This window comes from Oratosquilla oratoria, chromosome 12 (assembly GCF_046742065.1).
Source record: "Oratosquilla oratoria isolate Oo_2021 chromosome 12, ASM4674206v1, whole genome shotgun sequence".
NCBI lineage: Eukaryota > Metazoa > Arthropoda > Malacostraca > Stomatopoda > Squillidae > Oratosquilla > Oratosquilla oratoria.
The window spans coordinates 61,563,887-61,587,373 of record NC_134788.1 but is presented as its reverse complement, the minus strand read 5'-3'; the positions used below and the strand labels follow the sequence as shown (position 1 = coordinate 61,587,373).

General features: G+C 40.8%; 1 protein-coding gene across 1 annotated transcript in view; it reads right to left on the bottom strand.

Annotated features, from left to right (window-relative positions):
* Positions 1-430: 430 nt before the first annotated feature.
* The window catches only part of LOC143031891 (uncharacterized), a 24,711-nt gene continuing 1,654 nt past the window's right edge, over positions 431-23,487 (bottom strand). Inside the window, exon 2 of the mRNA XM_076196254.1 lies at positions 431-3,279. Coding sequence (XP_076052369.1) covers positions 1,791-3,191 — 1,401 coding nt within the window. The 5' untranslated portion in view covers positions 3,192-3,279 and the 3' untranslated portion in view covers positions 431-1,790. The remainder of the gene's footprint in view (positions 3,280-23,487) is intronic.

Below are 23,487 nucleotides of genomic sequence, written 5' to 3'. Positions count from 1 at the left end.
TTGACTTAGCAAGCCTTAAAGTTTGGGAAACCATGATATATAAGAGATCTATTACGAGAGTTCCAACCAGACATATATGATGCTGACCCATTGCCTAGAACTGAATGGCTTAGATGAGTTCAGGAGCAACTTGGAAACTGGTTTCAGAGCTTTTGCAAGATGTGTACTAAGACTGTCTAACAAGCTCGCAGATGACATTGAGAGTAGTGATAGCAAAGTGACATTTAAAAAGCTAAAGACTTGTGTTCACTGAATGCTATGACTCAAGCAAAAGAAGTATCAAAAACTACAAATGCTAAATTTATATTTTTTCTTTTGTAGTTGTGTCTAATACTCCTAATACTGGTACATGGATGGAGTAGTATAGGAGGTAAAGGCAAGGGTAATGGGCAAGGGTCTGGAGATGGTTAAAGAAAATGGAGAAAAGTGGGAGGTAAGCCAGTTGCTGTTTGCTGATGACACTGTGGTTGTGGCAGGGTCAAAGTAGGGAGTTTGTGACAGTATTTAGGAGGGCATGTGATATGAGAAAGTTGAAGGCAATGTGGTGGCCGAGCTAAGTAGTAGTCAGAAGTATTGTGATTATATTGTCATATACTCGTAATGTATTGTACCACTATGTGAATATGTAGAAGTATTTACCTCTGTGCAGAACCATCTAGTGGGTTCATGCTAATGGAATTGTATTCCCGTCCATTATGTGTACCAACATCAATGTATTAGTATCTTATCAACAGTGGTTGAGAACACACGTTGCTCTGTATCATGCCATACTTCTTTTGCATTAATAATACTGTCGCAGATTTCTTTATTAGTTTTATTTATTCCACCATAACAAGGTCATGGAGGAGTCATGATACATGTCAGAAATTATCTGTCACAAAAGTTATCATGAGTCAGATAATCATGAGGAAATGATTGCCCTCCTCCAAATGCCTGTATATAAATTAATTGTAAACTGCTATCATCCATCACAAAATGATCTCGTGAACTTCATGAAAACAATAAATTGTGGGGTTTGTGTCTCCATGATTTAAATACTGCTGAATATATTACTGTAGATATACATATTACTGTAGATATACAGTATCAAAAATTGCAAATAACAGTGGCGTATACTACAGACAACTTTACACAACTCTTAGGTAAGCAGCACTGTATCCATCATGACATCCACCAGTCACACCATTTTCTAATATTTTCGATGGTGTTTCATAATTACAAAAACCATTCATGCACTTAATGGATCACTTAAGAATCTTTGATTATGAACAAGCAAAAACGTAACTATGCAATAGGCCAATCAAATAATTGCACAACCGAGAGTAAACAAAGATTTACAACAGTATGTGTTTGTGACGACTCATCAGCCAAAAGGTCTACAACAATGGATCAGTACATCATAACTGCAAGTACCATCACACAGAAAAGTTAACATCCTGGTCACACTAGAGAGGCCTTTCACCAGCATGGGTAATCACGCAATACACGAGATCAACTTTTCGTGCGAGTTAATTACAAGACATTTGAAATACCTTCGTGAAAATGCTGGAAAATCTTCTTTCCTGCACGGGTCACCACATGCCTTTTTTTTTTTCTAAGAAAACCATTGCACTGGTCACCCTCGAAAGGCTTCTCTCCAGCGTGGGTCGTGTGTTGAGATAATTTGTGAGAAAGCCGGATCACACAGGTCACACTGGAAAGACTCTACAGGGAGGGTAACTATGTGTAATTTGAGATCACCCTTTGCTAAGAAAGCTGCATCGCACAGGTCACATTTGAAAGTCTTCTTCTCAAGTGTGGGTCATGATGTGTTGTTTGAGATTACTCTCTACTGAATATGCTGCATCACACAGGTCACATTGGAAAGTCTTCTCTCCAGTGTGGGTCACCATGTGTCGTTTGAGAGCACTCTTCCAAGAGAAAGCTGCATCACACAGGTCACACTTGAAAAGCTTCTCTCCAGAGTGGGTCACCATGTGATAACTCAGAGTTCTCATTTGTGAGAAAGCTGCATCACACAGGTCACACTTGAACGGCTTCTCTCCAGTGTGGGTCATTATGTGTCGTTTGAGATTACTATTTTGTGAGAAAGCTGCATCACAAAGGTCACACTTGAAAGGCTTCTCTCCAGTGTGAGTCCTCACATGGCTTTTGAGAGCACTATTCCCTGAGAAAGCTGCATCGCACAGGTCACACTTGAAAGGCTTCTTTCCAGTGTGAGTTATCATATGATATTGGAGACCACTACGCCCTGAGAAAGATGCATCACACAGGTCACATTTGAAAGGCTTCTTTCCAGTGTGGGTCTTTATGTGATCTTTGAGTGTACTCTTTGTTATGAAAGCTGCATTGCACAAGTCACACTTGAAGGGCTTCTCTTCAGGGTGGGACATCATGTGTCGTTTGAGCTCATTCTTTCGTGAGAAAGCCGCATCACACAGGTCACATTTGGACGGCTTCTCTCCAGTGTGGGTCATCACATGATATTTGAAATTACTATACCCTGAGAAAGCTCTATCGCATAGGCCACACTTGAAAGGTTTCTCTCCAGTGTGGGTCTTCATATGTTGTTTAAGATACTTCTTCAATGAAAAAGCTGCATCACATTGGTCACACTTGAAAGGCTTCTCTCCAGTGTGGGTCATCCCATGACACGTGAGATCACCCTTTCGTGAGAAAGTTGCATTACACAGGTCACATTGGAAAGGCTTTTCTCCAGTGTGGGTCACCATGTGTTGTTTGAGATCACCCTTTCGTGAGAAAGGTACATTACACAGGTCACATTGGAAAGGCTTTTCTCCACTGTGGGTCAACATGTGTTGTTTGAGGTGACCCTTGTGAGAGAAAGCTGCATCACACAGGTCACACTTGAGAGGCTTCTCTCCAGTGTGGGTCACAATGTGTCGTTTGAGACTATCCTTTCGTGAAAAAGTTTCATCACACAAGCTACATTGGAAAGGCTTCTCTCCAGTGTGGGTCATCATGTGATATTTAAGACCAGTCATACCTGAGAAAGCTGAATCACACTGGTTACACTGGAAAGGCTTCTCTCCAGTGTGGGTCACCATGTGTCGTTTGAGACTATCCTTTCGTGAGAAAGTTGCAACACACAAATCACATTGGAAAGGCTTCTCTCCAATGTGAGCCATCATGTGATATTTAAGATGACTCACGAGATAGGTGTGCCACATATGCCACACGAGATTCTCTCTATTACATGATGAATATACAGAATCTTTAGATACCTTTTCCAAGGAGATGTTGATATTTACCCTCGACCTGTAAGAAAATATATAAGTTCAACATTATCTTTTTGAGTTTGTAATAGATGTAACACGAGCATATACAAATACAGTGGGGCATTAACATAAATGCAATAGGGGAAGGGAACAAATGGCTAGTATTAATGAAGAAGTTTAACCTCTTTGATACGATGACGTCTATGTAGACGTCATGAGGTGCTTGTGGGTATGCGAGGATGCCGGCCTCAGTGTCTTGTTTATATTTATTTTGTAGTTGTAGCTGAGTGACTCCTGAATTCTGTCAACTGATTTGATCATGTTTTCTGTGTTTATCATTATTAAGAGTGAAAGAAAACAAGTAATACGGCAGTCACTTCATATTTTATAAAACGAGTGGTGTGATGCATTGTACATACATACATACATATACCAAGGCTTTTTCCCCCTTCCAAGGGAGGTAGCCAAAAAGGGAATGGCATAAAAACACTCCCACCCATTTCATCCCTAAATACACTCCACACCCCTCCCATCCTTCCTCTCATCTGAGCACCTCCTGGATGACGGGTCATCCCTGCACCCTGCCCACCGCCCTGGGTCAGAAGCAGTGTCGCAAGACACAGTACATCCACAGCAAGGCCGCTTCATTTAATCGGCGACCCCCCCTCTAAGTCCCCCTTTGCATATAAGGAGAGGACGGGGAGAAATCCCATCGGGCTGCGTCAAAATTTACTCACACATACTACCCCACTCCCCCGCCCATTCCTCCTCATGCAATCACAACATCATCCATATACAACCACTCTCCATTCACCTCTGTCTTCCGTCCTCTCCCTTCCTTCCTCAACAGACATTCCCCTCTTCCCCAAAGCCCCCTTCACCCCATCCATCCACCTCATCCTAGGACGTCCCCTCATGTTCACTCCCTCCACATCTGCCTTCCATACCTCTTTTACTAGTCTTTCTTCACTCATTCTTTCCATGTGTCCAAACCATCCTAATATTCTTTCATCAACCCTCTCTCCCAAATCCTTTTTCACCCCTGTTCTCCTCCTCACCTCCTCATTTCTCACTCTATCTAGCCTAGTAACCCCCACCATACTTCTCAGACACCTCATCTCAAACACATTCAAACTCCTTCTCTCTTCTTCTCTTATGTTCCACGTTTCTGCCCCATACAGTGCTGTTGGCACAATCACTCCTTCATACAGTCTCCTCTTCCCATCCATTCCCAAATGTCTATTTCTCATTACACTCTTTAAACCACCAAGGCATTTACTCCCTTCTCTCAATCTACATTCTACCTCCACCTTCACTCCTCCTTTTCCTGCTACACTTGCACCCAAGTATCTAAAACTATCCACTTCCTCCAGTCGCTCTCCCTTAATGTTCACTTCCAGTCTACTGCCACTTTCACCCCTTGTACATCTCATCACCTTACTTTTACCCACATTCATCTTTAGCTTTCTTCTATCACATACTCTCCCAAACTCTGCCACCAGCTTCCTCAATCCCTCCTCTGACCCTGCCACAAGCGCAGTGTCGTCCGCAAACAACAGCTGGCTCACCTCCCACTTTTCTCCATTTTCTTTAACCATCTCCAATCCCTGACTCACTACCCTAGCATTCACCTCTCGCACCACCCCATCCATGTATAAGTTGAACAGCCAGGGCGACATAACGCATCCTTGACGAAGTCCCACCTTTACTTCAAACCACTCACGCTCTCCATTTCCAATCCTAACACATGCTCTACTACTCACATAAAAACTCTTGACAGCTCCCAAAAGCTTTCCTCCTATCCCATAAATCTGCATAACCTCCCACAGTGCCTTTCTGTCTACCCTATCATAAGCCTTTTCCAGATCCATAAAAGCCCAAAAAAACATCCTTCCCCTTTCCTATAGCTTTCTCACATATCTGTCTTACCACAAAGATCTGATCTACACAACCTCTACCCGTCCTAAATCCACACTGTTCCTCACCAATTACTCCTTCTGTTCCTCTCCTAATCCTCTCAATTAAGATTCTCCCATAAGCCTTCCCTACTACACTCAACAGGCTAATCCCTCTGAAATTACTACATTCACACTTGTCCCCTTTTCCCTTGTAAAGAGGAACTATACAGGCACTACTCCAGTCCTCCGGTACTCTACCCTCTCTCCAGCAAACATTAAATAATCTCACCAACCAGTCCACCATCACTGAACCTCCCTTTTTCAGACATTCTGCATGACATCCATCCAGACCAGGTGCCTTACCTGCTTTCATCATCTTTACAACTGCCTTCACCTCATCCTTCCTTATTTCTCCTCCATTCTCCTCACTCATCACTCTCATTTTCTTCGTATTTCCCACTGCAGCTATCTTTCCTTCCCTATCCTCCTTCACATTCAGCAACTCCCTAAAATATTCTGCCCATCTTCCCCTCACTGCCATCTCTTCCATTATCAACTCTCCATCTGTACCTTGTACCTTTTCTTCCCTACTTGATTCGCCTCCTCTTCCTCTCTTAATTTCTTTCCAAAACATCTTTTTATTACTTTCAAATTTTTCTGTCATACTCCTACCCCATTTCACATCTGCTCTCCTCTTTGCCTCCTTTACCTTTTGCTTTATTTCTCTTTTCTTTTCTTTGTACGTCTCATATGACTCCCCTGTCCTCTTTTGTAACCAATCTGTGAATGCTCGCTTCTTCTCTTCTACAACCTTCTTTGTTTCCTCATCCCACCATTCACTACCCTTTCTTCTATTTCCCCCTGTCCTTCTTGTTCCACACACCATCCTTGCACACTTTAAGACTCCCTCCTTGAACCATCCCCATTCCTCCTCCACACCCATCTCTGCTCTATCCTTTACTCCCTCCCACTCCTCCTTCAGCTTCTTTTCGTACTCCTTCTCCTTTTCCTTTTCATTCAAGTTCACTCTAAGAACCTCCCTACCTTTTGTCCCTTTCCTCCTTCTCCATCTATCCTCCACTCTCAACTTACCTTCCACCAAAAAATGATCTGATATTCCCCCACCCTCTCCCCTTAGTACATGTACATCCTTAACTCTTCCTATCATAATCCTATTTACCACTACATAATCCATTAGCACTCTATCTACCACCCTCTCCCATGTGTACTTAAGCTTGACTTTCTTCCGAAACACTGTATTTGCTATCATCAACTCTCTTTCTAGACACATTTCCACCATCAACTCTCCACTACGATTCTTTCCTGGAACTCCACACTTCCCAACCACTCCATCGATTGGACCATTTCCCACTCTAGCATTAAGGTCTCCCAGTACTATTACATTGACATTTCTTCCTAAACCCTCTATGCACTCATTTAAATCTATCCAAAAGGCCTCCCTTTCTTCCATGCTCTTCTCACTGCCCGGCCCATATGCACTTACAAAGACCCACATCTCCTTTCCCAGTTTCACCTTCATCCACATTATCCTTGAGGAAACCTCCTTCCACTCCACTACCCCTTTACCTATCTCCTCACTTACTAGAATAGCCACCCCTTCCCTCCCTCGCCCTCTCTTCACTCCTGATAACCTCCCACTTACACTCCCAAACATACACTCACCCTTCCCTTTCAACTTAGTTTCACTCAAAGCCAACACATCCAACTTTCTTCTCACAAACATACTACCTATCTCTTCCCTTTTACTCTCATCTGTACCACATCCACGCACATTAAAAGACCCAAACCTTAGGGTGCTGGCCCGAGGCCCGCCAGCACCCCTTATGCCTTTTCTTTTTGTTTTAGGAAATTGCCCCTTGGGGCTACAGGGAGAAGGATGCCTAGTCCCTCTCCCCGTCCCTTTCTTCTCTCCTATAACGATACAAATTGGAAAACTTGGTGGCAGTATTATTTTACCCCACCACAGGGAATTCCCCCAATCAGAAAGAGAATACTCAGAGAAATGGTACAGGACAGCAACAAGGGGTTGGGGGACAGCATAACGGAGTAGTATAAAAGTGTCATCATTTCTCTATGAACAGAATTTCTTCTATCATAGACAAAATGATGTGTGGCTCTGGTCCTTAGGGGCGCCACATATAGACCCTAAAGTATCGACTGCATGCTACTTTGCCACAATAACAAGCAGCCAATACCCCAGTGATGCATTGTACATTAGGAATTTGATGATGCATGCAAGAATTTGACTCGTATTGAAGAGGTTAAAGGAAGAAGAAAGATGTCAAAGATTGAACAAATACTAAAAATGATGGAGTTGTGTAGAACAAACACAGATTGGGACAATATATAATCAGGAAATGATAAGGCAGAAGAGTGGCTCAATAAATATTACAGATGGAGGACACAAGTAAAAAGAGTAGTATACAATAGCATAATTGGATATAAGATATCTGTCAAATTTTCAGAGAGGACTACTATACACACACCAATCAGGGATGTCATGAATCAATATTGGAGAGATTCAAAAGAATCTGATATTAATTTCTGCGGCAAGCCACTTTTCCATTTTTCGGGTAAACAAGCGAAATTCAACAAAAATACCACCACAAGCTTATAACGAAATAAAATGTTGATTTGTTATGTCCTTGAGTGAGGAATCAATTATTTCTAGTCAATCTGTCCCAACTTCTCCCTTCCTACAACTAGGTTAAGTTAGATTCACCCCTCACCTCTATCAATCACTAAAACTAGGCACACGGTTGGAAAAGTTTGTTGAGCTATAGTTATTCAGTGGAATCAGCCACTTCAAAGGAGCTACAAATTACTTATGTGGATATTTGTGGCCTGTAGCAATTTCTTAGGTGATTGGTAATGTGAAAATTAATAGGGAAATAATAAAAGCCCTAGGAAAAAAAAAAAAAAAAAAAAAAAAAAAAAAAAAAAAAAAAAAGTGTGATGAAGGATATAAAAGCACAGTCAACTGGAAATAAGAAATATTAGTAAAAAAAATCAAAGGTTTACACACACCTTATAACTAAGGATGTCAGAAATAAGTGTGTAACTCTTGTGAATCATTTATTAGTTTCTACAGCAAATTACTTGGTTTTCATTTATTAGGGAACACTTTTGACCCCCCCAACCAGGATTAGTGTGTAAACAAGTGAATTTTAGCAGAAATAGTACCAGAAGCCCATAAATAAATCTATTATATGTTTACATCTATTATCTTAGAATGAGAAAAAATAATCTAATCAATCAAGCCTTACCTATCACTGCAAATCCCTTGCCCTCAATATCCCGAGCGAGCCAGATATTTTTTCGCATGTCTGGCAGCGAGACCAAGGTTGGCTGCCACCAGGGTATGCAGTGTTTTCAGGCTTGGTGCTGTTCGAGATTCAACTCTGTATTTTGTCTTTGATTTTATGTAAATTCTCAGTGGTTTGGCATCTGTGTTGCTGGCTATAGGTAGTGGACATGAAATCAAATGTGACAAGATTGCTTCTATAGTGGCCCTGTTTGAGACAGGGCATTCTGCGAAGGAAATCTCTGAAAATACGGGAGTTACAGTGTATTCAGTGCAACTCTGGTTGTTGTACTCAGTGCAACTCTGTTTTCAAGGATGGCGTGTGTGGGGGGGGGTCACTACCTACCCCACATCAGTGTTGTGGCAGACCCAGGAACTCGCATCATGCACTTTAAATGTTAATAAGCATGATAGACAATTCTCATAAATTTGCTACACAAATTCAGCAGGAAAACCCTAGGTTATTAGGTGGTGTGTCTCTTTGCATAGTGCAACACTGCTCCCCCACCATCCTTGAAATGTAACAACCAGTGTTGCACTGAATGCACTGTAACTCCTGTATTTTCAGATATTTCTTTTACAGAATGCCCTGCCCTAAACAGGGCCACTATAGAAGCAACCTTGTCACATTTGGCTTCATGTCCACTACCCAGAGCCAGTAACACAGATGCCAAACCACTGAGAATTTATATAAAATTGAAGGCAAAGCACAGAACACTAGAAATATAATCCTCCTCCTTTCGAATCCCCACCTCTTTATCCCCAAACAGAAAAAGAGAAGACAGGGAGAAATCTCTCCGTGCTGCATTAACATATCATTCAAATATCACCACTCTCTAACCCCCATCCCCTCCCTTCCTATTATCACAGTATCATGTATACACAGGAAGGACGGGAGAGGACAGAAGACGGGTGAATGGAGAATGGTTGTACAGTATATGGAAGATGTTGTGATGCATGAGGTGGAATGGACGGGGGGATGGGGGGTGAGGTAGTGTGTGTGAGCAAAATTTTGACGCAGCCCGAAGAGATTTCTCCCCGTCCTCTCCTTTATATGGGGGGACGGAGAGGGGGGGTCGCCGATTTAATGAAGCGGCCTTGCTGTGGATGTGCTGTGTCTTGCAACACTGCTTCTGACCCAGGGCAGTGGACAGGGTGCAGGGATGACCCGTCATCTAGGAGGTGCTAAGATGGGAGGGAGGGTGGAGGGGTGTGGAGTGTTTTCGGGGATGGAATGGGTGGGAATGATTTTATGCCTTTTCCTTTTTGGCTACCTCCCTAGTAAGGTGGAAAAAGCCTTGGTATATGTATGTTGATGTATACACAACCACTCTCCACTCACTCATATCTCCTTTCCTTGCATTCCTCTCTTGCTCAACACCCCTTCCACCCTGTCCATCCATCTCATCCTCAGTTATCCCCACAAGTTCACTCCATCTGCCTCTGCCTTCCACACCTCTTTTATCTTTATTCAATCATTCATTCCATGTGTCCAAACCATCCCAATACTCTTTCATCAAGCATATCTGCCATCTCCCTTTCCATCCCAGCTCTCCTGACTACCTCATTTCTCACTTTATCATACCTTTAACTCCAACCATACTTCTCAAACATTTAATTTCACACACATATAAACTTTTCCTCTCTGCCTCTCTAAAATTCCATGTTTCTGCCCCAGTACCCTCGGCACAATCATCCCTTCATATGTTTTCCTCTTTGCATCCATTCCCAAATGCCTATTTTTTATGACACTTTTAAATCTCTGAAGGCATTTACTTGTTTCTCTTAGCCTACAGTTTACTACCACTGTCACCCCATCCTTTCCTGCCACATGCCAACCCAAATATCTAAAGCTGTCCACTTCCTCCAGCCTTTCTTCTTTAAAGCTTACTTCTAACTCGCTGCTATTCTCTTCCCTTGTACATCTCATTACCATACTTTTACCCACATTTCCCTTCAACATTTTCCTATCGCATACCCTCCTAAATGCCATCACTAACTTCCTTAATCCCTACTCTGACCCTGCTACAACCATAGTATCATCAGCAAACAGCTGACTCACCTCCCACTAGAGTGAAAAATGAAGAGGTGAGGAGGAGGGGGGTGGAAAGGGAGTTGGGAGATAGGGTTGATGAAACAGTATTGGGATGGTTTGGACACACGGAAAGAATGAGTGAGGAAAGATTAGTAAAGGAGGTGTGGAAGACAGAGGTGGGAGGAGCGAACATGAGGGGGTACCAGGAATGAGATGGATGGATAGGGTAAAAGGGGCATTGAGAAAGAGGAGAATATTTGTTGAGGAAAGGAGAAGATAGGGGTGAGTGAAGATTGGTTGGGTATTGATGATGCTGTGATGTATAGAAGGGGAGTAGGTGGGGGAGGGGGTATGTATGAATGGTATTTCGGCGCAACCCAAAGGATCTCCACATCTTCTCTTTTTCTGTATGAGGGGACAGAAAGGGGGCTTGCTGATTAAATGAAGTGGCCTTACTGCAGATGTGATGTGTCTTGCTACACTGCTTCTGACCTATGACAGTGGGTAAGATGCAGGGATGACCCATCATCCTGGAGGAGCCAAGATAAGAAGGAGGGAGGGGGGTGAATAGGAGTGGAGTATGTGGGGATGGAATGTGGTTGGGAGTGGATCTTATGCCATTGTTTTTTGGCTACATCCCTTGTCAGGGGGAAAATATGAAAATGAAAGGAGTGGTCAAGGATTTAGGAGTGTCACTTAACTATAAACTGACATTTCATGATCAAATTAATAATGTCATAAGAGTAACAAGAACCTTGCTGTTAAAAAGAAATAGATCAGAAAATAATAACAATGCTTGCATATGTTATTACAGCATACCAAATTATCTTCTGAAGAGCTTACAAAATGTTATGGATAGGGCTTTAAGACTTTTTAAGGGTTTGTCTTGGCGAGCAAGAATCCCACCAGCATTAATTGAAGTACACTGGTTACCAATCAGTGCAAGAATCATTTATAATATATGTGTCTTGACTTAGCAAGCCTTAAAGTTTGGGAAACCATGATATATAAGAGATCTATTACGAGAGTTCCAACCAGACATATATGATGCTGACCCATTGCCTAGAACTGAATGGCTTAGATGAGTTCAGGAGCAACTTGGAAACTGGTTTCAGAGCTTTTGCAAGATGTGTACTAAGACTGTCTAACAAGCTCGCAGATGACATTGAGAGTAGTGATAGCAAAGTGACATTTAAAAAGCTAAAGACTTGTGTTCACTGAATGCTATGACTCAAGCAAAAGAAGTATCAAAAACTACAAATGTTAAATTTATATTTTTTCTTTTGTAGTTGTGTTTAATACTCCTAATACTGGTACATGGATGGGGTAGTACAGGAGGTAAAGGCAAGGGTCTGGAGATGGTTAAAGAAAATGGAGAAAAGTGGGAGGTGAGCCAGTTGCTGTTTGCTGACAACACTGTGGTTGTGGCAGGGTCAGAGGAATTAAGGGAGTTTGTGACGGTATTTAGGAGGGTATATGATATGAGAAAGTTGAAGGCAAATGTGGGTAAAAGTAAGGTAGTAAGATGTACAAGGGAAGAGGATGGCAGTGAGTTAGAAGTAAGCCTTAAAGAAGAAAGGCTGGAGGAAGTGGATAGCTCTAGGTATTTGGGTTGGCATGTGGCAGGAAAGGATGGATTGGCAGTGGAATTAAACTATAGGCTAAGAGAAACATAGGGATTACATGTGAATATTAAATTGACGTAGCCCAAAGAGCTGTTTAATTAAGTTTTCTTCACAACTTTTAAGCACTGATTTGTCATCATCTAATTTCATTTCTTTAGTATCCAAACCTTGACTTGTCTTATATCATCAAATTTTTTTTCTGGTTTTCATTATGTTACTCAGGGACATGTGGAACTGACTATCATCAACAAATAATCTAGAATTAAAAGAAGGATTTTTTTCTTAGCAAATTTGACAGTTCAATGGTATAAATGGAAGATGAAATAGGACCCAATACACGACAGGTTATGTTTTTAAGATAACTTTCTAAATAGGTTAATGTTTCACCTTCAATGCTTACAAGTCTTACAAGCTTCAAGTAATGAGCTATGTATCAAAAACAGCACTCAGGTCAAGTAGGATTAAGAGACCATATTTTCCCTCATCCATCACCATACTTAAAGAAGTTTTAGTGGAATAAAAATGTCTACATACAGACTGATTATCTGGTAAAATGTTTCATTTGTTCAAGCATTCTATCAATTGATCTAGACAGAAATGTATCCTGCAGTGGGCAAGATACAGGGATGACCCATCATCCATGAGAAGGTGAAATTTGATGAAGGAAAGCACGGTGGATGGGAGTGGAATGGGTAAGGATGAAATGGCTGTGAGTGGGTATATGCCTTTCAACTTTGGCTACCTCCCTGGTAAGGGAAAAAAAAGCCCCTGGTGTATAGATAAATAGAAATGTTAAATTTGATACAGGTTTATAAAAGGTTAAACACTATGAATCTAATTTGCCTTTAAATATGGGTTTCACAATTGCTAGCTTTTCATCACTTGGGAATGTGTGTGAAAGAAGGAAGTTGAAGATAAATGTGGGTAAAAGTAAGGTGATGAGATGTACAAGGGGTGAAAGTGGCAGCAGACTGGTGTATACACCACATACAGCATCACCATGCACCAGACATCATGGCACATTGACATCTGTTCTGATCGTCAAACTGACGCCAATTGAATCAGCAGTTTTTGCTGGGCGCCCGGAAGCAAACACACACACGAACACACGATAAATACCATCAATCACCAACCCAGATTAACACACGGGAACACAATACTGTTCAACCCTTTCCCCCTGGATATATATTATGTATACAACATATCATGTTAGAAAATTATGAACCTAGAACAAAATTGTATAGGGCGAAACAACCCCACTAAAAACGTTAACAAAGTGACTGAAAGCACCTTAAAATTCACCAAACTCAGCATTTCCCTGAACAAAACCCCAGTGCACACGACCAGGAGGTTGGTGTGAGATGTGCTCTAAGGACTAGAAGTTAGTGAGTGAGGTGCCATAGTGCTCAAAACTATATAGATAACAATTGTGAAAGAAAGCTGTGCAACGTGTATTAGTGATCTTTTCTTTTTTGAGCCAGACTGTATGATAATAGTGTATTGAAACTAGATAAATTCCAATTTTATATAAAAAAAAAAAAAAAAGTGACGTTTTGGAAGTTTATCTAGCCCGCACTAAGTCCTCCTTATGTAACCCTCAACACCAAAAGGGTTACACTGGAAGTGAGTATTAAGGGAGACTGGAGGAAGTGGATAGTTTTAGATACTTGGGTGCAAATGTGGTAGGAAAAGGACAAGTGGAGGTGGAGGAAGAATGTAGACTGAAAGAAGCGAGTAAATGCTTTGGTGAATTAAAAACTGTAATGAGAAATAGACATTTGGGAATGGATGCTAAGAGGAGATTGTATGAAGGAGTGACAGTGCTAACAGCACTGTATGGGGCAGAAACATGGAACATAAGAGAGGAGGAGAGAAGGAGTTTGAATGTGTTTGAGATTAGGTGTCTGAGAAGTATGATAGCGGTTACTAGGCTGGATAAAGTGAAAAATGAGGTGAGGAGAAGAATGGGGGCGGAAAGGGAGTTGGGTGATAGGGTGGATGAAAGAGTATTGGGATGATTTGGATACATGGAAAGAATGAGTGAAGGAAGACTAGTAAAAGAGGTGTGGAAGGCAGATGTGGAAGGAGTGAACATGAAGGGGCAACCAAGGATGAGATGGGGAAGAGGGGAATATCGGTTGAGGAAGGACGGGGGAGGACAGAAGACAGGGGTCGATGGAGAATGGTTGTATTTGGATGATGTGATCCATGAGGTGGAATGGGGGTTGAGGGAGTATGTGTGAAAAATAAACTGATGCAGTCCAAAGGGATTTCTTCTATTCTTCTCCATTTCTGCATGAGGGAATGGAGAGGGGGTCACCAATTTAATAAAGCAGCCTTGCTATGGATGTGCTGTGTCTTGTGATAATGTTTCTGACCCAGGGCAGTGGACAAGATGCAGGGATGACCTGTCATCCAGGAGGTGCCAAGATAAGAGGGAGGGAAGTGGAGTGTGATAGGTAATGGAATAGATGGGGGTGGTTTTTATGCCATTGTTTCTTGGCTACCTCTCTTATAAGGGGGGGGGATGCCTTTAATATATGTATGTACTATCTCCAGAAATGCCTGCAAGATATCCTCAAGGGTTTTACAATTTACTATTTCCAATAGAGGCACTGAATCATTCTGACATCAAGTTGGTTTCACTCTGCTCACTATAGAACTCACCATGGTTCTGTCATTTTGTTTATAATTCAGTAACTTTACTGTGGAAACATCAATTTATTTGCCACACACAGATGAACTTGTTTAAATGTTTCCTCAATATTCTTAATCTCATTGCCAAAAATCAACAAACATTTTTGCTAGCATTTCATCAGAGTATCCTTCTGGTAATAATTCCTTCTTGTTGTTAAACTATCTATTATTTTGTATAACTCTGTGATATTTAATCCTGCCTCAGGCATCTTTTGTCTATAATATTTAAGTTTTTTTGTTTGATATCAGTCTGTTTTCCTTATCTCTCACTATTTGATACTCCCTTCTTGCACCATCTGCATCATAGCCCTCCTCATTTTTTTTTTTTTTTGTCCTTTTGAATATCATCAAAAATTAATTTCAATGTACTCACTAATTGTGGTTTCATTTCCCACTTTATTTTCCTAGTGTAGCGAGTCTCATTTTCCAGGTGTAGTGAGTCATCTTAACCCATTCAACTCCGACGACAAGATTCTTGTCATTTGGTCAAATAAAACAAAAAATCATAAAACACCAAAATGTTTGATCAAACACCAGAAAAATATGACGTCAGTCCTCGCTTCGCTCGGGAGCGAAGCGAGGACTGACGTCATATTTTTCTGGTGTTTGATCAAACATTTTGGTGTTTTATGATTTTTTGTTTTATTTGACCAAATGACAAGAATCTTGTCATCGGAGTTGAATGGGTTAATAAATTGTGTTGCATTATCATCGCTTTGATTCAGCCCACAGGTTAAGATCATCACAAACACATTTGCACACACTGTCTACTGATTCTGAGTAAATTCAGATCCCTGCAGGACACCACTTATCATTTCTACCCAATTTGAGAATTCATCTCTAATTACTACTTTCATGTTCCTTCCAGTCAGGAAGTCTTTCATCCATTCCAATAATTTTCCTCTAATGCCTAAATACTCTATTTTCCTTATTAATTTCTTGTGTGGTACCTTATCAAATGCCTTTTGTAGGTCCAGAAAGGCACAGTCTGCCCAACCATCTCTCTCTTGTATTACATCTATTAATCTCAAGTAGAACCAGATCAAGTTTGTTGTACATGATCTTCCTTGTCTGAATCCAAATTGATTTAGATTCACTATAATCTTTCCTTCCAGATGTTTAACCCATCTATTTTTGATGACCTTTTCACAAATTTTTGCTACTGTGCTTGTCAGGGAGACCAGTCAGTAATTTGATGGATTTTCCTTGTTTCCTTCCTAATAAATCGGTACAATATTTGCATTCTTCCAGTCTTATGGCACTTTTCCTTCTTGAAGTGAGAATCTAATTATATTGTATATTTTACCTGTTAATTCCTCCATGCATTCTTTCAGTATCCAATTTGCAATTCCGTCTGGACCATGCAATTTTCTGACATCAAGGGTTTTGATTTGGTTACCGATTTCCTTCTGTGTTACAATTATTTCTTTCATTGAGGGGGATATCTTTCTCTATTTCCTCACAGTTAGGTGAGTTTTCAATTGTGAATACTGATTTGAAGTGGTTGATCATAATTTCAGCAATTTCCAGTTCTTCTGTATATTTGTATTTACCCTGGTGCTACTTTTCTATTTCTTGTTTATTCTTCAGCTTGCCATTTACATATCCGTAAAATAGTTTAGGTTCTTCCTTGCTTTTTCCTACTATTTTTTCATAGTTTCTCTTTTCATTTCTGAATATTTTTACATAATCATATCTTAGTTTGATGTACATTAACCATTTGCTTTGCTTGTTTTTTTTTTTTTTTCTTCTAAGCTTTGTCTCTTTTATCCTTAGCCTCATTACATTTATGTTGTACCCAGGGCTGCGGAGTCGGAGTCGGAGGTTTTAGCTGGAGTTGGAATCGGAGTCGGAGTCGGAATTTTTTATCCGACTCCGACTCCTTAAGTCCAATAAAATTATTTTTTTTAACATGGTTTCCCTGTTTGGTTTTACCAGTTGCACAATTTAGCAGTTTTTGTATAGTTTTGCCTTTATTTTTGGAGGCAATAGTGAGTGTGTGCAGTGTATGTGTACACTGGTCTCTCCAGATGGAAACAAAAAACAATCCATCAATAATAAAAAAAATGTACAATACTGACAAGCTATCGTTGTCAGTCTGGGTAAGTGTTTGTAGTCATGTATTTGTAGTTGTTTCCTGTAAGGAGAGTGAAACTATATATATATATATATATATACATATATATATATATATATATATATATATATATACATATATATATAGAGAGAGACATTGGGACAAATTATGGGAAAGGTGGAGGGGGAAACACGGGTCTTTATCTGATTATCGAGTTTATTCCTGACCGGTTTCGCTTACAATAGCTTCCTCTGAAGAAGCTATTGTAAGCGAAACCGGTCAGGAATAAACTCGATAATCAGATAAAGACCCGTGTTTCCCCCTCCACCTTTCCCATAATATATATATATATGTTAAGGAATGGACGACAAAATGAGTGGCAGGGTGGTGAGATAAACACCGAGAACCGTTGAAGTTTTATTAACTGACGTTTCGCTCTTAACAGAGCTTCTTCAGAGTGTACAAACATAATCGGGAAATCAACAATTATATATCTTACATCATTCCGCGTTCCTTCCTTAACCCACCCCCTCCCTCCCTCTCGTACCCTTCAGCTCCTGTAAGATCATCCAGCCGGACATTTTGGACAGCTTGATAAAACCATCACGATGGTTACAGCAGGGCTGGGATGCTATAAAAGCTGCTTCTACTATTTTTCTTTTTTTCTTGTCTAATCCTTGTTTTAATATTTCCACTCCGTCCCAGTTAGGTAAATGCCTGTATTCCTCTGCATGAATCACCAGGGCGTTTGATGTTCGGTGGGCCCTCAGGTCGCTCTTGTGCTCATATGTCCGCTTGTGTATGCCTCTTCCTGTCTCCCCAAAGTAGTTTAGGTCACAGCCACCACATGGGATTCTGTAAACCATGCTGTTGTTATTATGTTCATTTCTACTCTTACCTCTCACTACTTCACCTATCTTCGTACTGGATGTACTGGCGATCTTCAGCCCTGCTCTGCAGAGCAAATGTCCTAACTCTTCTGTGTGCTTGGAGTTTGGAACTACAATGAAGCCACCTTCCTTAGTCTCCTTTTTCTCATCATTTCTCTTTTCCATTATTTTAAGAGCTATTTTCTTCAAACTATGGAGTAACCCTTCTGGATATTTTAGTCCTGAGAACACTTTAAAAATATATTTGATTTCTCTGTCAATATGTTCTTCACTACATACCCGGAACGCTCTGAGAAAAAATCCAATTATTACTCCTCTCTTTATCCTTTCACTATGTGCTGAAAAGTAGTGGATGAGAAAGTTCTACCTAGGGAAGCGCCAAAACAGCTCAGGAAGGAAGGAGTCCCTTTTAGTAACAGTGCAGAAGTGTTTCTATCCAAGGCCTGTGAGGACCTGAGTAACGAAGTTGAAAATCTACGAGCCAGCACCAGCCAGGTACGTTTACCATCATTCCTTCTACGCAAACTTGATCCCGAGAAATCAGTGCAAAGTGAGAGACTGAAAAAGAAATTGGAGTTACTCTGTGAACAAAGTGATTGGAATGAAGTGGGCAATGCTGATCTCATAGTGAATCTTTCAAACCGACAACTATCTGACACCGAAAAACAAGCCCTTTCGCTCGGTCTTAAGTTCGATACCGGTGAGAGTAACAAAAGTTTTTCTGATTTTATAAATAAAAACTATAGATGGGATGACAGTGATGTAGAGAAAGGTTTTAAACAGGGATTGTTGACGTGTTTCCATGCTTTAGCAAATCTTAATCGATGTAGCATCCCTAGGCATTTCAAGATAGCTTTGGAAAATTTAGGAAGTGACGGAGACTTAGTTATCACGAGTGCAGATAAAGGAGGAGGAGTTGTCATATTAAACAGGACAGACTACAACATCAAAATGATGGATTTACTCAACGATACATCCACGTATGAGAAAAAACCCTTAGGAAACGCAGAACGGGAAGGGATACGGTTCAAGAAAGAAGCCAGGAGGATTTTAATGCGAACCAACAGAGGCAAGAAACTTGTGGGATTGTTAGAAGCACCAAGACCACCCAGGATGAGGGGATTACCAAAGACACACAAGCCGGGTATACCGATGAGACCCATTACGTCAGGTATCGGCAGCGCTCCCCACAGGTTAGCGAAGTGTTTAGCCAAACCGTTATCTCGATGTTTGGGGGCACTTAGCAGTGGCCATTTGAAGGACTCAAGTGACCTAATCACGAGACTCAATAATGTGGATTTCTCACAGAAAGTCATGATAAGTTATGATGTAACTGCTTTGTTCACAAATGTTTGCGCAGAGGGGGCACTAACAGCAGCCAAGGAAGCCATCGGTAATATAGATGACCAGGATTTACCAGTGGGAAGAAATGATTTTTTGGAATTAGTCTCTCTGTGTATCAGATTCAGACCGTTCATGTTCCAGGATGAGGAATATTGTCAGATACGTGGTCTGGCAATGGGGAGTCCACTCAGTGCAGTCCTAGCATCATTATACATGGAAGTTTTGGAGAGAGATCATTTTATGAAAATTATGGGAAGAGGGACCCATTGGTTTCGATATGTAGACGACGTCCTAGTCATTGCCCTGGAGAAAACCAATTTCACCACCAAACTTAATAGGCTGAACATGGTAGACAGGGATATTCAGTTCACAGTAGAACACGAGGTGGATCAAAAGTTACCTTTCTTGGATGTATTAATTTGGAGGAAGGATAACGGCACGGTGGGTTTCTCGGTTCACAGAAAAGCTACCAACAAAAATGACCTCATCCACTACTTTTCAGCACATAGTGAAAGGATAAAGAGAGGAGTAATAATTGGATTTTTTCTCAGAGCGTTCCAGGTATGTAGTGAAGAACATATTGACAGAGAAATCAAATATATTTTTAAAGTGTTCTCAGGACTAAAATATCCAGAAGGGTTACTCCATAGTTTGAAGAAAATAGCTTTTAAAATAATGGAAAAGAGAAATGATGAGAAAAAGGAGACTAAGGAAGGTGGCTTCATTGTAGTTCCAAACTCCAAGCACACAGAAGAGTTAGGACATTTGCTCCGCAGAGCAGGGCTGAAGATCGCCAGTACATCCAGTACGAAGATAGGTGAAGTAGTGAGAGGTAAGAGTAGAAATGAACATAATAACAACAGCATGGTTTACAGAATCCCATGTGGTGGCTGTGACCTAAACTACTTTGGGGAGACAGGAAGAGGCATACACAAGCGGACATATGAGCACAAGAGCGACCTGAGGGCCCACCGAACATCAAACGCCCTGGTGATTCATGCGGAGGAATACGGGCATTTACCTAACTGGGACGGAGTGGAAATATTAAAACAAGGATTAGACAAGAAAAAAAGAAAAATAGTAGAAGCAGCTTTTATAGCATCCCAGCCCTGCTGTAACCATCATGATGGTTTTATCAAGCTGTCCAAAATGTCCGGCTGGATGATCTTACAGGAGCTGAAGGGTACAAGAGGGAGGGAGGGGGTGGGTTAAGGAAGGAACGCGGAATGATGCAAGATATATAATTGTTGATTTCCCGATTATGTTTGTACACTCTGAAGAAGCTCTGTTAAGAGCGAAACGTCAGTTAATAAAACTTCAATGGTTCTCGGTGTTTATCTCACCACCCTGCCACTCATATATAAATATATATATATATATATATATATATATATATATGCATGCGTTGTTGAAGTCAACAGCTGCGATAGCATTATTATGCTTGTTGAAATGCTTTTCTAAGTTGCGCACCAACGTGCAGTCGTCTGGAAGCAGGTTCTTAAGCAGATTGCTGAAGTCCATGGTGTATATCTCTCGAGACGTCTTTCGGCCTTAACTGGCCATCTTCAGGAGGTGTGGGCTGGTCAAATTGATGACGGAGAATGAATCGAAGTGGCTATGGGACAGTATATAGCGGTGAGGAGTGGATCACCGGGCAGCGCACGGGAATCATTCTCTGCCTTCTGGTTGGTAAAGACATTTTGGGCTGTTGCTGGATGTTGATAGCAGGTTTTTGGTTGAAAATGAGCACCGCTTGTCATTCTTAGTCTTCTGGTGTCGTTGTTTCTCTCGATGATGGTGTTGTTGTTTTCCATGTGGTGCCTTTTGAGTACGAGCCCATGTTCGTATAAGTAATGCCTCCTTATGGCGCCGTCCTGCAAATGGGCTGAGATCCTCTTCGACAGTGTTGTGGTGGTTACGCCGATGTACTTGGAGTTAGAGCGACTGCAGTTGCCACTGGAGCATGTGTGTTTGTACATGGTATTCACCTTTTGCATATCACTTGTCTTGGGTAGGCAGCTGTTCTTTATGACCAAGTTGGATGTCTTCCGTGTCTTGTAGTAGATGACGAGGTCAATTTTTAAAGCCGGGTCGGTGGGTGTGACATTCTTGTAGATTATATTCCTGAGGGCTTTTTCGTCATCCTTATAGGCTGAAGACATAGTACCCTTGTAAAAGAGTTTTAAATTTTGTGTAGCTAAATGTTGTTCCTGTTGACGCATAAAGTTGTCTAGTCGATGTTGTATGACGTTATTTATTTCTGCCAAGGGATAGTTGTTGTTGGTAAGAAGTATGGTGATTCTTTTAAGTTCCGCGTTTGTAGCGGTCCATGTTGAGCAGTGGGTGAGGGCTCTTTTGACGAATAATAACGCTATCGCAGCTGTTGACTTCAACAACGCATGCATCATAAATGGCCTCCTTCCAAAATATATATATATATATATATATATAATATTTTGTACTATACTGCAATGCTTTTACTTCAACATGAATAAACATCAATTTGTGCTGCCACCATGTGACAGCATTGTGTGCTACTAGTACTAACTAATGTAAACAAACAGCTGCAGATTCTGCCTGAAGCAGTGTCTCCCAGTGAATCTTCTTTTCCTTCATTTTCGGTAATTTTATCACATTTTCCTTTAATAGATATATGCTAGATTATGATAAAGCTACTTCAGAATATGAAAATCATACATTTATCAAAGAAATTTAGTGGTTTGAAATATACGAAATAGAAACAGGCTACTGATCATGGTTACTAGTGAATACAATAGGCCTACAAGTGAAGCAATGAAAAATAGAAATCAGAGTAAAGAAAATCACGAACCATTTTAATCTAATTCAAAACTGATTATGCTATAAAGACAATTTCAAATTAGGCCTAAGTGTACCAGATATTTATGCTTTAACCCATAACCATAATTCTATCTATATACAAAAGGCTTTTTCCCCCTTATCAGGGAGGTAGCCAAGTCAAAAGGCATAAACCCACTCCCACCCATCATCCCTTCTACCCTCACATCTTAGCTCCTCGTGGGCGATGGGTCATCCCTGCATCCCGCCCACCACCCTGGGTCAGAAGCAATCCAGGACACAGCACATCCACAGCAAGGCTGCTTCACTTAATTGGCGACCCCCCTCTCTCCGTCCCCTCACATAGAAAACGGAGGACGGGAAGAAGTCCCTTCGGGCTGCGTCAAAGTATCATTCACACTTTCCCACTCCCCAAACTCCCCCATTCCTTTTCATCACAGTATCATCTATACACAGCCCTTCTCCATTCATCCTTATCTTCTGCCACCTCCCTTCCCTGCTCCACAGACATTCCCCTCTTGCTCAACACACCTGTCACCCCATCCATCCATCTCATCCTCAGTCGTCCTCTCAAATTCACTCCCTCCATCTCTGCCTTCTATACCTCTTTCACCAGTCTTCCAAGTTTAAAAAAATCTAAAAAAATTGATACTTTTTGGGTTGAGAAAATTTAATAACCGTCCAGTATAGAATAGTTTTATAGCTAGTTACAGGATATGTACCATTTATAGAAGTTTCCAGAATTTAGTTTGTATCAATATTTCATTCATTCTATACTATGGGAGTTATAGCCAGTGGAATGTATTTCTATTTTTAATAAATACTCAATAAATATAATTATTAATTCAAATTCCTGAATAATTTGTCAACTGTCAAGTGACAGATGATTTTTATCTTTAAATAATTTAAACTAGCTACTTTACCTTTGTTGATAGTCTAATTAATTCAAATTATGTTAACATCTAGAACTCCATCATGTACACACGTACAGAACAGTGTAGACAATAGTATATATCTACTACGTATGCACTATGCACGTACGTCTTCATGTATGTAAAAGTCAATGGAAGTGCCCTGAGATAAACTTTGACCAGTCTCAGAGGCCAGATAGGAATGGCATTAGAGCATATGTCATAGCATTTGATGATGACTGAAAATGGGAGGAACAACAGCAGATATGAACAGTGTGCACAGGGGAAGGTTGTCTCTCTCTTTCCTTAACTGATTCCTGGTTTTTATGATAACATGGTGAAATCAATTCTGCAGTAAGTACTAGTTAGGGCCTCCATTAACCCATTCAACTCCGATGACAAGATGTCTTGTCATTTGGTCAAATAAAACAAAAAATCATAAAACACCAAAATGTTTGATCAAACACCAGAAAAATATGACGTCAGTCCTCGCTTCGCTGCGAGCGAAGCGAGGATTGACGTCATATTTTTCTGGTGTTTGATCAAACATTTTGGTGTTTTATGATTTTTTGTTTTATTTGACCAAATGACAAGACATCTTGTCATCGGAGTTTAATGGGTTAACCTTT